Source organism: Pyxicephalus adspersus, chromosome Z (assembly GCF_032062135.1).
Source record: "Pyxicephalus adspersus chromosome Z, UCB_Pads_2.0, whole genome shotgun sequence".
NCBI classification, from domain to species: domain Eukaryota; kingdom Metazoa; phylum Chordata; class Amphibia; order Anura; family Pyxicephalidae; genus Pyxicephalus; species Pyxicephalus adspersus.
The window spans coordinates 16,517,765-16,535,983 of NC_092871.1; the positions used below are offsets into that span (position 1 = coordinate 16,517,765).

An 18,219-nucleotide genomic window follows, 5' to 3' on the forward strand; every position below is an offset into this window, starting at 1 on the left:
ACGGATGGACGATCGCAGCGGGACCAGGTAAGTGATCGATAAACCCGAACTTTTCTCACTGTATTTTCATACAGTGAGAAAAGTTCGGGCTTATCGAAAATAGTAACTTTTTTTAGCCCGTACCAAGGTCGGGCTTATCGGTCAGGTGGTTATGTACAAACCTACAGTCCCAATCCCGTATGTAACCTGGGGACTACCTGTATAGCAAATAGAATTCCCAGAAAAATCAAGACTATAGGCCTGATTTAATAAAGCCCTTCAAGCCTGGAGAGGATACACTTTCATCAGGGAAGCTGGGTGATCCAGCAAACCTGGAATGGATCTGGTCTAAGATTCAAAACATTATTAAACCAGGTCCAATGAGAAAGCTATTGATGCTGTTCAAAAAACACTAAAACAGTATTAAAGTAAGAAAGAATACTTGGTCTGAAATCAGAAACCTCAAACCAGAAAAACAACACAAGGTTTATCTTTATCTCTCCAATTACTTCATTTGATCACCAATCACATTCAAATCCTCAATGTAGGTTTAAGTCTGGGAGAGAAATCTTTATGCTGACATTTTTTTTACAACAATTTGTATGGCACAGACAGTAATGGATCTGCAGTCACAATCCTGTCCTGCATCACAATCAGAGGTTTTAGAAACAACAGATTATCAACAAAAGGACGGGCAATACATGGATGAAACAATCAAGTGCTGGGCTAAAAGTCTCTGCTCCCTCTGCACTTCTTACATTTTACCAAAGGCTACCTTCACATATTTAATAATGGTCAGTTCTCCAAAACTTATGCATGTTGGAACTGCAATGATGAAGCAATATTTCTTTCCAGGGTGTGTTCTAACAAGAAACATGCTGACATATGAACAGTCCAGAGTGAATAGGGTTGATGACTCATCAGTTTGTTGCTGCTTCTTCATTGTGCACGCAGCAAGAACAAAGCAGGAAGGTAAAACCAGTGTATTCCCTCCCTCTAAAATTAGTGTCAGCCATTGGCTAATACTCTTTCGCAGTGGAATACCTTCTGCAGACAAGACAGATCATATATGTATACTTTACCACTCTTGATACTATAAAGATTTATTGGCATCTAGATAAAACAATGATTTATTAAAATATGTACTCTTTATTTAGTACAACTATATATTAAGTACCAACACTTTTTTGCAGCATATTTCATGGTATAAAGTGTCTGCATATCCCCCATGTAAAATACTTAATCCATGTGTATCATAGATGTCATCATTGTTCATATAGTACATCAACATAGTGAGGTTAGGCGGCAAAGAGAAGACCGCAAGAGAGCAACCAAACAGCTAAGGCTCCATGTGTTGCATGGTTGAATAAGCTACAACTTCAGGAGAACAATATATACCCAATTGTTACGAACAAGATGGTACTTAGAACGATCCCCATCCAGCAAGACAAACCAGTGGGTAATGCATACCCTAATTTTAAATTCATAAATAATATTATCAAAGGGTTGTTATAATCAATTAGTCAAAGCACCCTGTAACAGAGCGTAACAGAAGATCTGTCCCGTGTGAATGAAAATCCATTAAACCTTTTTTGTTGTGATGCACAGGACAAAAATGTAGCCAAGAAAACACTAAAAGATGTAGGCTTACCTTAGAAAATGGCATATCTGGTTCTTCCTTTGGGTCTGATCTTCTTCCCTGTAGGTAAGTAGTAGTCAAGGAACCCAATAACCGTATAAATAGATAAAAAGAAAATAATCTATGTATATGTCCCATATGAGGGCTTTATGTCAGTGTTGATAAGGATATAGTTGAAGAAGTTTCTGGGCAAACTCGGCTGATGGCACCACCCAACTGTGCATGACAAGGATCATGTTAACGGTGTCTTCATTTTTCCAGAGCCTTCCATCTGCATCTTTTCAGTCACCAGAGGCAATGCAAAACAAGTAAGATCTGGTAAATGCATTGAACATCTAACATTCATGATAAGGACGGATAACCCAAAGGGCTTATTAGTGAATATCAAATTGTCAGATATATAGGTAACACATTGGCTCAGTGGCTAGGAATCTTGCATTTGCATAGTTGGGTCCCAGGTTGGACACTACCTGTAAGGGGTTGGAATGTTCTCTTCTTGTTTGCATCGGCTTCCTCTGAGCACTCTGGTTTCCTCCCACATCCCAAAATCAAGTAGTTAGGTTAATTGGCTTCCACTCAAAATTGTTTTTAAACTGTGAAAATTATATATGGCTATGGTAGGGATATTAGATTCTGAGCCAATATGAGGGACAGTTAGTGACATGACATGAGTTCACTGGGCCATTCAGTCCACAGTTCTGCAAACTTTAATTCCAGAGACTCACAGTTTATGCAAAGTTTACAATTTGCACCTAAAATTTGAAATTAACTTACTATACCAAAACACCATCCAGCTTATACAATACAAAACTATCCATATTTGCTGCAGGCTTACAGTTTTATCTATGATGTACCCAATGAAACCATTGTTGGTTCACTGGTGCAACCTATATCTCGATACAAAAAATATTAAACAGAAAACTACTAAATCATCTTAATAAAGTAGGCATAAAGTATTTTGGTGACCCTAAACAGAAATTTTCTGGACATACAAAGGTAGAAGTTCTTGCAGTCAGTCCCAGAATAACTTAGAAGATGCATTTTCTTTATATCTTGTTCTCCAAATAGCTTTCTACCAAAAAATGGTTGTATAGGAACAGATCTGTGGGACTGTAAGAAGATTGTCATCCTTAAATCTTAGGCCACATTTTATATGTGTAGTGAGAATGAACATACAAACTCACTTCTCAACTCACCTACAACCCACCCCAACTGTTTCTATATATCTTTAAAGAGTCCAAGTGCCAACTTCAAAAGTGGCTCAGGAGGCAACTCTTCTTCTTGCATTCGGCTTTCTTCTTCCTTTTTATAAAACGGTCTAGATTAGATCCATGGTATCTACTTACCAAATGACTGAATGCATTTCTCCATAAGTTCATCCAGGCTGCAGCCTTTCCCTAGTTGTTCCAACGTGACAGTCATGAAAGCCTTGTTAATCTCAGCTGGGCTTGGACATGTCATACGTCTTCTCCTCCTGCTCTGACAGTGGCGACTTTTAACAAGGAGGTTGACTCCATTGCTGCTTATCACTTGGCTTTCCTGGCGTGATTTTCTATAAACACACATATTAAATGCCATGTTATTATTATTGTATACGTTCATCTGGCAATAGCATATTACCTGGGGTATATCTGTGGTTTTGCTATCTCCCAGACTTCCCTGAAAGCATTTAGAGGCCAAATTCAAGCAAAAACAGGATCTTATCTGTGTCTAAACTGCTGAAGGTGAGATTTTATGACAGTTTGGGGCCCCAACCTAGCCATGTCATAACTATAACTCTATCCAAACAGGATACAAAATGTTCTGTATATTCAAAATTTTGAAATGTAAGCCTTCATTTTGCAAACTGTGATTAGACAGAATGGAGATTTACAGGGAGATTTCCTAAATACCTTGACTGGGCAGCAGTCTTTAGAATGAGGACACAAAGGTAAGGGTAATGTAGATCATGATATTTGTCTCGCCCATCCCAAAAAACAAACTTTTCTGAAAAACTTCATAAAAATAAAGAAATGTAAATTAAACACAACTTGATACTATATACATTCACCAGTGTCTTCCTCTGTTTGCATCTCTTAGATTTTCTGTGTCATCTCCCTAACCATCAGATTATCATTTTCTCTGCATGTTTTGTGCTAATGCTTTAGGTGCCATTATAAACATATCGGTACTACAAAGTGTTGGTAACCACAAACGGCATAGCGGAATGCACCCCTTTCACAGAAGCTTACATTTACCCAGTACCACTTAATTTAGGTCTCCTTATCTTGAAATATATCTCCATCTTAATCATTTTTTATAAAGAGTAGGAAGTGATTAGAATATCTGTTGGATGTTTCCTACTACCCGGGACAGATTTCCCCCATACTTCCCTAGTGACATAAATTTTACTAGACAGGGCAGATAATCTTTAAAAGCAACACTTAGGGTTCTATCTATTAACTAGGATATCAGATATGCCCTTAAACATTCCCTAGTGGGAATCTTTCAGTTCCATATGTTTTAATGTTAGTAATTCATATGCACCAGAGAATGTTTGCGGGAATGTCAGATTCCTTGTTTTATAAATGGACCCCATACAGAAATAACAGGTAAAATGACACCCCTATGAACATTCTTTTGTTGACCGTATCCCTGCTCTAAATTTTCTCAGATTTTCTGTCTGGTAAAACTGTTGTAATAGTGAGGACAAATCCTTCCAATGGAGCTCCAAATAGCAGTAAAACCAGTTTAGAAATCAACTAGGATAGGCCAATACTGGAAAAAGGGTCAGATGCAGGGAGGTAGTGGTAATGCGTAGTTGAGGTATGTAAACTTACTCCATGCACCTGTTCAACCCTATAGAGTGGTAAAAGTATAACTAAACCCACAAACAAAAATGTCTTGCCGTTCTAAAATGTGTTGTCTGCATTGTTTTTCCTTTTCTATCATCCTGCCAGTAACACAGTTCCTGTCCTGTGGTGATATCCTTCACTTACTGTACATTATTCATTGTACATTATCTATGGAGCAGCATTGTCACCCAAGGGCAGGAAGTGTGTTAGAAATACAGAACACTTGCCTCTCTATTCCCCATGATATAGAGAGGTGTTTTTTTTATATTTTATAAGGGAAAGCTGTCAGACAGGTTTATAATGCTTGAATGCTGAATCCAAGGGTATCCTTGTTCACACAAGAACTGGTCCATTTTTTACAAATATTTAATTCTGTTGCCATAATTTGACCTAGCACCTTGCTGTAGTGATGGCTCTTAATGAACTAACGTCTGCAGATTTGACAGCGGTAATCAGTAATCGGTAATTTTTTCTCCATGGGGCTGTAGTGGGTAGAAGATACCTGTGGTGCCTCTTGAAAGGCAACTGCAGCACAAACTCATTTTCAGTCTCAACTGTAATATTATATGGTTATTTATGATATAATAAATATTTATCAATGAAACCTGTCACAGTAGCACAGGATTCCACTCTAAAATATCATATCATGCTGACCATCTTCCTTTAATATTTGGAGTCACTGACCTGTAAGTGTGCTGATTGAAACTTCTGACGTTACTCCCAACTTTCCTGATCTGCACACATTTCAAAGTCAGTGACTCAGGAAGCATTTTGGCTGGTAGAATTTTCAGGAAAAAAGTCATATGGCAGTTACCTGCATTTCTCCCATTACATGTTCCCTTTAAATCCCTGCTACCAATGGTGAGTCATAAGCAGCAATAATTCAGAAGTTTTTACATTTGTGAATTAAATCTCTAAAAGTAGAAGATTTAAAAAGTCAAAAACACTATACCAGGGCTGATTTATAATGGAGACTGGATATTGCAATAAGCTTCCCTTTTTGCACACCAAGGCCTGAATTTTGTAGCCAGTTCAAAATTGTGGAACCAGCAAAGTTCTACCAAGTTCTCTTTGTGTTAATAGTCATGTGCGTTCCATAGGTCATATGACCAGGCTCCCCTTCCTTGCATTTGTTTTTCTGCTTTACTCCTTTGCTGCCGTTTTTTGCATCTCGGAACCATTAGAGCGCAATGCACATTTATTAAGTACACTGCTTTGCTTTATAAATGTGCATTTTGTTTAATCAGTGCAACCCCTGCCTTCTAAAAAATGCCTTAGTAGCCAATAAAAGCAAGCCAACAAATGCAAAGCAAGCAAATGCCAACAATGTAATTTTATGATATTGCCTAAATATAAACCACTACCTGAATAGTTATACTTCTTTGCTTGATTTGCATAATGATTGTAGCTATAGGGAAAAGAGAGTTGAACTTTCTGACACCCATAGGAGTGAAGCTCATGTATCCAGGGCCAAAACTTTTATTAGTAGGGAGAGGATTAAACCCACCAATGCCTCCAATAGAAGACCTCTCTTCTCATTTTGGTGACACCTCAATAGTCATTAGGACAAGCAGGGAAGATGAATTTGCCATGAGTCTTACTCCATTTAAATCTAAGTACGTCACCCAAAAATATAATCTACATACAGTTACAGTTTTATATCTGACACAATGAGACCCGGTGAGGGTTATCGCACCTGATGTATAAAAAAGTGTTTCCCTGTGCCCACACAGACCACACCGGGGTCTGTCTTTCTGTTTCAAAATTAGTAACCTAAACCTGTATACTGCACCACTCCATAACAGAAAAAAGCAGAAACCAGGCAAAATAAGGAACTGATCTCTTTCATCTGTTGGAGCGGTTGATACAGTCGCCTTGTAACATGCCATCAAAGTTCCAAACCAAACACTCAAAATATGCCCCGCAGACAAATCACAGACGTCAAAAGACAAATGCAAAGTATGCCAGAACTGCTAGCCAAAGCTAAGAACCCAGAATCCCTTGGGTGTCACCCAACATGGAGCAGGCACACTCACCTCTTGCTGTCCTTGCGATTCATGTTGCTGAAAGGTTGGGGGGATAGAAGCAGAGGCTACTGGGGTCTGCAGAAGTCTTCTTTATAGATGTCGCCTTCTTCAGCCCCCCGTATCATAAAGCAGAGGAGAGCTGGGGCACTGTGACTGACAGGGGAGTGTCTCAGTCATATAAAGAGGAACCGTCTGCAAAGTGTGTCACTAACAGCACATACAGAATACACACATCTCATACCAAGGCTAACCATAACTTACGAAACAGGCAACTAGTTGCTGCATGTCTGAGATGTTAACCCCTCTCCCGTACAGATGTTATTGCACCATATTGCGGAATATCTCTGGGGGGTGAAAAACACCACGGCACTGATGGAATTCTCAACCAGAACCTGCAGAATGGAGAAAAAATGTTTACTGAAAGCCTATTTATTTAATGGAAATGATCTATATATCTGTCACTTTATTATCTATAAATCTTTTTATTATCTATCTATTGTTTGTATATTGATCTCTTTATTATCTTTATATCTATCATTTTATTATATGTTCTATTATCTTTAATAATTATTGCAAGTATATATCTACTGTATTTATCTAATATAATTTCTCTATAAATCACAAGATCTTTTATCTATCTATCTATCTATCTATCTATCTATCTATCTATCTATCTATCTATCTATCCTAATCCCTTTAATGCCTATAGATCTATCTTCTATATATCCTATATTTTTTCTTTCTTTCTATCAATCACTTTATTATCTATCTGTATGTATATTGATCTCCTTATTATCTATCTATCCATCCACAAGGTTCCTTTACCTTTATTTTTATTTAGTAAGATATTATTTTTATGCAGATATGTTTCATGTTGAAGTATGTATACATTTTTATGGGCCCCTCCGTCTATTTGTTTGTCATCTATCTACTTGTTACTCTATTGACATGTATCTATCTATCTATCTATCTTCTAACATTATTAAACTTTATTTTAAGTTTAATTTAAACAGTCAACATATTATGCAGTGATGTACATTTGCACAATAAATAGGAGTTGCAAATGACAGATGAATACAAACCATTATCACCTATCTATCTACATTAGGAAACAAACAGATCTGATTAGACCTTAAAGGCTCTGAGATTTTTATTTCTTCATGCAAAGAAATACTTAGACTGTTACCGCTATTCTGAACATGCTGGTTGGCTGCTATCCAAAGCCTTTAGATAAATATACAGAAATTATATTAAATTGTGAAGAAAGGGACTTACCCACATCATAGTCATCTAATGGGGGTGAGATATGGTGCCTTGGGCTAGCTTGGATCACGTTTGACTTGAAATTAGTATCAAAGTTAACAACATGTTGCTAAAAGTTGTAGTAAAATTATTAAAATGTTCCATCTATGTGTGCATCTTTCTTTATGTATCTTTCTATCTATCCATCCAATTATCAATAGCTTATCTATCTTTTTATTTTCTATCAATTAATTTATTATCTATCCTTTACCCATTTGAAAAAGTAAAACCAAAAGTCCCCAGGTCAACAAAAAAGTCACCACTTACCTCTCCAATGTTCTTCAGTGGCAGAACGATGTTCAGTAATAAATTATAATAATAAAAAGATCATTAAGGAAATTGTTTATATGGATTACATGCAGAGATTTACCCCGCAATACTTTTTTCTGCCACTAGATGTCCTCATTTAACTCACTTCCTCTGAGCTTAGGTTGTCCTGGATGTGCCGCAGTTTGTGAATGGACAATGCAAAGAGAAGTAGCACAGCAATGAGCAAAGCTCACTGTCACTCTGATTTCTCAGCATACCATGGTACAATACATCAAATAAATGTTTATGCTGCTAAATCCTTTCACAATTCAGCCCTGCTGTACGGGGACTATCAAAAGTCAAATTCAAGAACTTATACTACTTGCATTTGAAAACAATTTATGTAATCATGTGTTTATGTTTACAGAGCTGCATTCATTTGTGATTTTCATATATTTCCAAAGCCCAGTGCTCATTTTGACCTGGCAAGATAACCTAGCTTGTTCACTCACACAGGGACTGGGGCAGCTTCTCTGTGCACCCTAACTTAAAATGCCAGGCTATGCAGAAAATAACCTCTCCCCATTTAAATGAGCCCTGAGCCCTTGCAGTGCTGGGATAACCCCAATACATTGGAAGTTTTTTTTTCAATCTTGGATTTAGCCTTAAATAACACAGGTCAACAACAAATTAGTTTTTATAATCATCAGAAACCACAGCAAACTTTCATCCCAGAAACCTTGTTAGCAATAACTGAATGTCCTGGTGAAAACGTTCTCTTTGTTCATCACTCACCATACCAAGATTTTCCGGGAAGAATTCTAGATGTGAGTGCAAAAAATGTATTTTTAATTACATGCGACAACCCAGTTTCTGGTATGAATCAAGCAGATTCTAAACTCCTTCCTTGTATGCAGGAGATATATGGTTGCCCAGGACATTTTCACACAGCCACTTGAATGCATCCCAAGCTTCTAGCTCAGCTGCTGTGAGAGACTGTTTGAAAACATCATCCTGCAAAACATACTTGGTCTGTGGCCCTATAAATATCTCTTCCTTCATTTTTGCAGTGCTTATGTTTGGAAACTTCTCGACAAGGTACTGAAAACCCATGGAGTTTGATTTACGCAAGGCCTTTACAAGGTTCTTCATCAAGCCTAACATGATATGGAGAGGTGGCAGAAATATTTTATGCGGACCAACCAGAGGCAGAAACTTGCCACTGCTTGTTCCAGGCTTATAGGTATCTCTTGGTAGCCAATCACGCTTGACATAATGGTCCCCCGTAGATCGGCTGTCCCACAGGCTGAAGAAAAAGTAATATTTTGTGAATCCTCCTTGCATTCCCATCAGAAAGCCAATGACCTTTAGATCCCCACAGATGTTCCACAGATGATGGTGTGTTTTATACTGGATTGCTTCAAGTAGTAACTTCATGTTGTTATAGGACTCCTTTAGGTTAACGGAATGGGCAATCTGTAAACTAAGTTTGGAATTACCATTATGCAGTAAGACTGCTTTCCAGCTTCTTTTAGAGGAATCAATGAAGATATGCCATTCAGATGGAACATGCGCTTGTGACAAACTGTTTATATCATTTATATCATGACAGCAGCACAGTGCGCCATCACTAGTGAAGAACGTTGTCAAGTTATTATTTCATTTTCTGTAGTGAGTTACAGTTACACCCTCTGCAAGCAAGTGCTTCTGTTTAAGCCTTGAAGCAAGAAGTTCTGCTTTGTCTTTGGAGAGATTCAGATCACGAATGAGATAATATAGCTCTACTTGTGTAAGGGTCTCCGGTTCTGAATCTTCATCGGCCAAGTAGTCAGGATCAGATGATTTGGGGCTGTAACTGGCTGCAACTCCAGCACATTACTCATCACCTTCTACAGAAGCAAGTCCATCATGTGGTGGTACCGGAACTGGCAATGATGGGGAACAGGCCTAATTGCAGAATCGAGGCTGGGATATACAATTTTGTGCTTAGTTTTACCTAAGAATCTACTTTTGTTGACGCAGCAAAAATAGCAGTTGATTAGATGGTCTTGTGGTTCTCTCCACACCATCTGAATTTCAATTGACATTGCTGCTTTACGCCGATTTAGCCAATCACGCAGTCCATTGAAACAACTGGTACAGATGACATGTGGAGCCCAGGATTTATCCAGGTCACCAAGTAGACAGCCGAAATACAATTTGTATATCTTTTTAAGTTCTGTGGTAATTTGGCGACGTTTTGCTTTCGTTGTGAATGAACCACACACGTAACAGAAACTGTCCGAGTCATTAAGGCAATTTCTAGGCATAATGGCAAATGAAATCAATCGCAGTTAGTGTGGTCTCTAACCTTAAAAAAGAAAACTGTTGTTGAATGTTGTAATATGTTAAGGCTATTTATAGCGAATTTCACACACTATATAATTAGCAGCATCACCAAAACCAGACGTGCTAGAGAAAAACTGAACACGAGATTTGAAAATACTACAAAGCCCACATAAAATTATATCTGATGAAAATGACATGTTGACCTGTGTAATACAACACATCAGATGCTTGTAAATTCTAGTACCAGTGCCGTTCTTCACAAAGTCTGACACATATATGGTGGTTTCAACTTGTGACAAAATGTTACAAAGTTGCAGTCTTGATTATTGGGGTACAAACTGAATATATTGAGGGGAAACTGAGGATTTTTTTTCCTGCATGCAGCAGACTAGTTACATCATCTCAGTCAAGATAAGATGACTCGACAGGAACTAAAAGACTTTCTTATGGAAATCTTTCAATAGCAATAGCTGTCTATACCTATGTACGAGTGTCACATTTATATCTAGAAATGATCAGGATCCAGAGACACTAGAACGTATGAGTGCTGTACAGTTCTCTGGAGAGCAGAGGAGGAGGACCAACGGGAGGCACCTTGCCATGTCCCCTCCAAAGGAAATAGCAGTGATCATCCCCACTCAGTCATTTATTGATCCGCCATGATGGATCGTTATACAACGTCGGGGGACTCACATTTTAGACATTTTGCCCAAGGATGTTTTCCTTGCAAATTTAGGATAGTTAAAATGAGATTCCAGAGCCACCGCAAATCACATTTATTTCCCAAAATTGGGCTCAAAAAAATTTGCAGACCAAACAAATTTTAAAAACATCCAAATTGCCATGCACACTTACATTACTTACATTAAAAATATGCCCCTACAGACTGAGCAGAGGATCCCACATTTGTACTATGAACTCCTCAATGTTCTGCTATGCGGTGTCTCCGGCCATGAATCCGGACCGGCTTTTCCTCACCACTTGGAGAAGGTGTAGGAACCTGTCCCAGCATGCATTGCAGTTGCAGTAATTTTGGGGAAGTTTATAGGTGAGTGTTTGCTTGGTTTGAAGAGTGAAAATTCGTTATTTTCTCTGCTTACTGATGTTCAAATGTATAGAGAACTTTGTAGTATTCTTCATTGTAAGATGCAATTTTCAAAAGATTACTTTTAGCCCTAATCATATTTAAATAGCATGCTTCAAGTTTTTGATTGCAGGGGCACATACATGGGAGACAGCAAATCCAAGTGCTATTATGAATGGATGTCTTATTAGGGGGAATATTAGTCTTTTACATTTATGTGAATCACTGTTAGGGACAGTTTGGGCAAAATAGACAGATAAGAAGTGGGGGCCAAAATACACAGCATTCCAACACCTCCCTGCTATTATACTCCCTCAAACCAGCCCAAATTATCGTAATATAATGCAAGATCATGTTTAACACCAAATTATCCTTGCAAATCATATGTGAACCCTGTTAATAAATTTGTGCAGGAACCAGTCTGTCCTGTTTTATTATTCATTTCAACTTTTATTTGTAAGACTGTGTTTAGATGGATGGGTTATTCCAAGCAGTACTCCGCTTTAAATTAGTACTGGACTCCTAAAATCCCTGATTATATTTTAAATTAATGGGAATTCCCCCTATTTTTTTTGCAGTTTTAGGATATTGTAGTTTTTCAAAGGCCCCTTGCACTATCCCAGCCATCTGCTACCATAGACTTAAATGGAAATGCTTTTTTTTCCCCTTTTTTTTTGAGAATGGGAATGCTTTCTGTGTGCATTACCAAGTTCATTAGGAAGCAGATGACCATTATTTTTTGTGATATGTAGCAAAGGACTGGTATAACTTGCTAGAACCTTGCTCCCAGGTGCTTAATTTAACTGCTATGTGCCTGGGAGCAATGATGAAGACGTCTTGCAATGCATTTAATGCTCTAGTAAGCTGTTGCAGTGACTGCACAGTTCTCGACTTTCCAACTAATACTTTCACCTTTATATTTGTAAGTCTTTGCAGCTTTTCTCTCCAGGGATGGTGTCATTCTATCATATTTATTGGGGTAATATGTAGCTGATCATATTGCGTGTTCATATTTAGACATCACACTATTCTAAGCATGCTTGAATGATGAGATTTGTAAAATTAGGACAATGTTCCCTAGGTTTGTAATCTAGGAATTGAACTCTAAAGATCCCATGCTGTTCTGATCATGAGAGCCACAGGTCCTTCAGTTGTCATAATCCAGCATTTAAAATCCTTGGGGATCAAACTGCGGCTGCCAAAGAAGACAGTCAGTCCTGATGTCCAGGTGAGGAAAGAAATTCTACAGAAAAACGATCCAAAAACCCATGAACCCATATTCATCAGATACTTTTTTTTCATTTCAGAGAAAATCATCCAGTGGAGGACTGTTTGGGGTCCCCCTTCAGTCTCTTCCACCCAGCACAAACGGGGACGTCCCGCAGTGAGTTTTTTTTGTTTGACTGTATTGTTGGAGTCCAAAATATCAAATTACTATAAAAACTAAATATCACAATATTGATGACACCTACTTTTTCTTACTATTCAGACATGTTTTAAAGTAAACCATTAAAGGCTGGATCCAAAAAATGTTATTGGTGGGGCATTCTTTCACCTTTCAAAGCTAATTCTGTAAGGTGCCACTGCCCAAATGTTGCAAGAAAATTTAACCATGAGAACAAAATCAACCAGCTGAGATCAATATTTAGCACTTTGTATTAAGGTTCATAACTATGGCAGACAATGGCTGTCATCACTTTCTAGGTAAATGACGCACCCAGCCATGTGCGTAGAAACATTAATTATCAGAGAAGGCAACGTTCTTGTTGGACAATATTTTTAGTAGGTGCTAACCACTGCAGATCTAGAAAACCCTTCTAAATCCGCCATATTGGAATACTCTGACCCAGTTATCCAGCCATCATTATTTGGTCCTTGTCAAAATTGCTCATGTTTTTACCCATTTTTCCTGCTTCCAACACATCGCCATCATTTTCCTGCCTAATTTATTCAATTCTTTGAAAGATATTCATTATCCACTTATCTGTTTTGGCTGATGAATGTAAGGCCAACACTTTTTGGACCCTGGACCAATACACCTGGGGCTTGTTGGTTAGAGTTGGACCTTTGACCCCAAAAGAGCCTTCAGTGAATAAATAGTCACACAATATTGGATTCTGTCTGTTGAAATACAGTCAAAAGAACATTTATGAGGTCCTCCACTGATGTTTGAAGGTCCTCTACTGAAGACCTGGCTAGCTACCAGTATTCATTCAAAAAACAGGGAATTTGACATTCCCTTAAACATTCCCTGGTGGGAATAAATTACTGCCATTGAAACACCTGGACCTGGAATATTCCCAAAAGGTAATGTCTAATTCCCTGCTTTAAAAATAAAGCTTTTAATGTGTCTTTATTACCCAAGCATTGTGCACCTGTACTCTATAATATTCAGTCATGTGGAGTGGTAGCCATACTTTTGGTCATACCGTGACTGCTGATTTGCTAGGGATTCTGAAATCTTTATGTTGTTTAATGAATTATTTTATAGATACGTCTATACATACAAAACATGCTGCCATTCATTATATACCATCTAGTAATCTGCCCCCTACCCCACCAGGCTTGTGATTGATATCTGCCAGTTCTTGAGCTGCCATCTCTCCACTGAAGGCCTCTTCCGGAAGTCTGGATCAGTTATTAGGATCAAAACTCTCAAGGTATTAGTCATTTTTTTTTTGCATTACTATTATGGTAAAGAAGTAGCATTACTGAAAACTCAGGCCATCATTTTAAAAGAGAAGCTGCTAAATGCACTTAATACAATTGATTATCTGTTAACCTGGTTCCCTTAGATTAGCATTGTAATCAGTCCTCATTCATTCTACTATATAATGTGCACTGGCTGATGTACAGACCTCCAGTCCAATATTCTTATCACATACTTTGTATGTAACTCATGTGCATTCTGTAGCCCGTATGGACAGACGACGGTTACTACTGTAACATTTTGGGCCACCGGAGGAAACTGGAGCCCTGCATGACATGGAAGAATAATCTTTAACACTGCAGGAAATACACAAAATCCAAAGACACCATTCAAACTATATGCTGTTGCTGAAGGGCCATTGTCTGCATTGAGTTTGTCCTCATTTTGAACACTCTGAAATCGATGGAAGGTTAAAGAATATATAAACTCAAGAACAAAAATGTCATTGGTTATCAGTGTATTGACTTGGTGGCCCCGATTGACAGAATAGCAGGGGGTGCAGAAACTTGAATGCTGTGCAGTGGGGGCCCCCATTTCCTATTTGCCCAAAATTATCTCTGTATGTTATGTGTTATCACTCTAGGTCAGGAGGTGTTAGGACCCCAGAATACCTGTTCACCCTATAACAAAAGAGGACACTTTTTTTTGTATTTCACAGATAGAGCAGAGAACAATCCTAACTGATAACACTGCAGCACAGGCGGAGCACACAGGAAATGATCAGATCAATTCTGGCAGGATACACCAATACTTACACCAATATATTTCTTTGTCCAGCTGAGAACAATGCATCTACTATGAGGTTGGATTGAGAATTTTCCTTCTCTACCCAAATTTAAAAAAATAGTGTTTGCTTTGCATGCACTTGAAGTAAGCTTGCTCTCATTTACTAGAAGCAGGTAACGATGTTGTCATGTTGTTGTGTAGTTTTTACACAATCTTACTTTGACATAACCTTTTGTATAATCCAGCCGGGTGGATCTGTCCGTAGTCCGGTTTATCTGTGTTTAGCAGAAACCATTCAGAGAGCTTTTCCTGTATGTTGCATGTAATGAGATTGTGTAAAGCTTTGCTGGTGTGGCAAGATTTCCCTGCTAGAGAGGAACAAATGGCATCAGGTGACCACACACAGTGAAGATGGCGTTTGAGCAACACTGACTATGGTCAGCCTATGGCGGTCAGGGAGGAACAAGCGTGATGTGAACACATCGCTGACCGTAACACATGAAATGCGGCTGGTGCTGAGGGTTTGCTTGCTATATTTTCATCTTTTTAAACTAAAAGATAATAATTTTTATGGAAACCCAAAATATATATTTTATTGGCATCTTGCCCCTCTGTATCTAATACTAATATGCAATGCCCGCTGTAGGCTGCCAACACTAAACTATGTACACATAATGATAATTGTCCAAGGAGAACAGCCATGCTGAACGTGGACAAAAATCTGACGTGTGTACAGCAGTCCCTCCAATGTCATTCATTTGTCACTGGAAACAATCACGAAAGATCCAATGACAATCCTGACGTCAGTGCGGCTATTAAGGCAATACCTCTCAATTTGCAGAAGTGTTGTCAGCCTGTCCTTTGTTTCCATTGGCCAATGGTCTTATCAGCTTGGACAGGAAGTGTTGCTGGTTCCAGGTAAAAACATTTGCAGATTCACACACAAAAAATTTTTCTTAAGAAGTGTAGTATGAACTGAAATCTGATGCCAAATCTAGTAAAAACTTGTGTTTGCATGCAGCTTGATCTACACAATCTTAGCAATTTGCTGATGTCAAAGACGGGTAGCCATAGGGCATTTATCTAGAAGCTGGAAAAAATGTTTTTAAAGCTTAGGTGGGTTTATTTAAAAAAAAAAGTGACAAATATGATGCTGCCTGTCACAGCAGTTTTTATATTTCTGACTCTTCCCATAATTGTTTTTTTACATTACAGTTATTACAGTAGTCATTATTTTTCTACTCCATTAACAAAGTGACAACTATGTTCATTATGCAGTAACATTACACCAAATATGTCACCCAGTGATCAGGGTAGTCTTAAATGGACTATAAGCAGTGAAAGTTACAAACACTCACTGTTGACGAATCAGTCATTTTATATGCACCTGTTTATTAATCAGTGGAACCTTTGAACTCTTCTAGCCACTGCATGTTGTATAGTTGGATTAAAAGTTTTCTTTGTTTCAGCAATTAGGGAGATCACAAAAACAGATAATTGTACATCAGCTCAGATCAATATAAGCACAAGGGCAATAACAGTACAAGCGTGTGTCTTGGTAGAACCAAAGGGTTGTCCTGTAAGCCTGGTACCCTCACTAGCGTATGTAGGGTCAAGCAAGAAAGGGCAGCCTCATGATAATTGTAGGCACCAAGCAATGTAGTACAGACATACGAAGGAGGAGGAGGAGGTGGGGGGAGATGGGAAGACGGGGAAATATAGGGAAAGCAGGAGGGAGACAGGGATAGTTTAGTGCTGATAAATCAACGCTTCTCTTGGGCACCACTCTTGCGAAGTTCTGATTGCCCCAAGTGGCATAGGTAGCATGATGATGGTGATTTGGAGTTAGCATTGGACTTTTTTTTATACATTTTTAAAAAAAAGATTTGTCAAACTCATAAAACCATTATACATGACATTGGCACATGTAGTGGTAAACAGTTCACAGAAAGTAGGCGATAACGTGTGGGGCATGGCTTTAATACTTAGGTATTGGCTGCTGGTGTGGGATATGAGCAACAAAATGGGTGGCTGAGGGTAGGTCATACCTTCTGGACTGGCGGCAATACATGGACCAAGGGACTCAAAATATAAAAGGTAACTATAGTGATCTTAGGTTTTCACCAAGGACCACAAATGTGTTAGGTTTGTGTAATCTCATCATATTTGTTGCTTTTTCTGTGTGCAGCTGGTTCAACCCAAAGTAATGGGTTTTTGGAGTTCCACCGAAATTGGCTTACTATATTCTTTTTTTTATAATTATGGTAGCAGCATTAGATGGTTATCTCTTCAGGAACAGGGATTTATGTGAATTATTAACAGGTGAGTTGGACCTTATATTAAAATGTATAGGTAACAAAAACTTCTTGTTTCAGGCACAGTTAGAGTCTGGGGAGACCTCCCTGTCTTCTGCTCATCCCAGCGATGTAGCTGCTTTGCTGAAACAGTTTTTTCGGGAGCTTCCACTACCACTTCTTACACCAGAGCTACAAGACCCTCTGTGCCAGATTCAGCAGACATTGTGCGAAGAGCATCGAGACTCTGCCACAACCCTGGTGACCTGTCTCCTCCCACCTGTCCATGGGGAGACCTTGAGATACTTCTGTACCTTCCTCCAAACTGTAGCCTCCAGGTAATAGCTGTAGTAATACAAAATGACCACAAGGTGGATCCCATTCTCGAAAATTGAAGAATGAAAGAACTGACTGCTGATATTACAAATAATGAGTGTATGTAAAATGCTATGATATGTTAAATTGATGGATTTTGATTTAATGGCTGTGCAGTTTAGCTTTCAAACTAACGTGATAATCCCCAGTCTTTACCTAGTACTAAACCTCAAGAAGGGCTTTTGCACTACAGACATTGGTTTATAAGAGTTTGTGTTTTAAATTTTGCATGCATTTAAAACTTTTCTTTTTTAAGGATCTACAATACAAAATTTTGTACTTTGAATGTGATATATGGATACTTTTTTTTTGCTGATCCTGCTTACAATACATAGTTAGGTCCATAAATGTTTGGACAGACAACTTTTTTCTAATTTTGGTTCTGCACATTACCACAATTAATTTTAAATGAAACAACTCTGATGCAGTTGAACTGCAGACTTTCAGCTTAAATTCAGTGGGTTGAACAAAAAGATTGCATAAAAATGTGAGGAACTAAAGCCTTTTTAATAACACAATCACTTTATTTCAGGGGCTCAAACGTAGTTGGACAAATTAAAAAGCTGAAAATAAAATGTTCATTTCTAATACTTGGTTGAAAACCCTTTGCTGGCAATGACAGCCTGTAGTCTTGATGGACATCACCAGATGTTGGGTTTCCTCCTTTTTAAT

The 18,219-nt window shown here is 38.3% G+C and overlaps 2 protein-coding genes across 5 annotated transcripts in view; one reads left to right on the top strand and one right to left on the bottom strand.

Moving 5' to 3' along the window:
* Positions 1-6,705, bottom strand: part of RASGRP4 (RAS guanyl releasing protein 4) — a 24,766-nt gene extending 18,061 nt beyond the window's left edge. Inside the window, exons 1-4 of one of the 2 annotated variants that reach the window (XM_072431074.1) lie at positions 6,489-6,705; positions 2,965-3,170; positions 1,790-1,895; positions 1,631-1,684 (exon numbers count right to left, since the gene is read on the bottom strand). In XM_072431074.1, the coding sequence (XP_072287175.1) occupies positions 1,631-1,684; positions 1,790-1,895; positions 2,965-3,170; positions 6,489-6,511 (389 nt within the window). In that variant the 5' untranslated portion in view covers positions 6,512-6,705. The remainder of the gene's footprint in view (positions 1-1,630; positions 1,685-1,789; positions 1,896-2,964; positions 3,171-6,488) is intronic. The other variant, XM_072431075.1, reaches the window with a different exon arrangement.
* A 2,945-nt stretch (positions 6,706-9,650) lies between these two features.
* The window catches only part of LOC140343720 (uncharacterized), an 18,759-nt gene continuing 10,190 nt past the window's right edge, over positions 9,651-18,219 (top strand). For 2 of the 3 annotated variants that reach the window (XM_072430580.1, XM_072430581.1), the window contains exons 1-4: positions 9,651-12,670; positions 12,750-12,826; positions 14,006-14,102; positions 17,254-17,510. In XM_072430580.1, the coding sequence (XP_072286681.1) occupies positions 12,572-12,670; positions 12,750-12,826; positions 14,006-14,102; positions 17,254-17,510 (530 nt within the window). In that variant the 5' untranslated portion in view covers positions 9,651-12,571. Of the gene's footprint in view, positions 12,671-12,749; positions 12,827-14,005; positions 14,103-15,284; positions 15,400-17,253; positions 17,511-18,219 lie in introns of those variants that run through there. The other variant, XM_072430582.1, reaches the window with a different exon arrangement.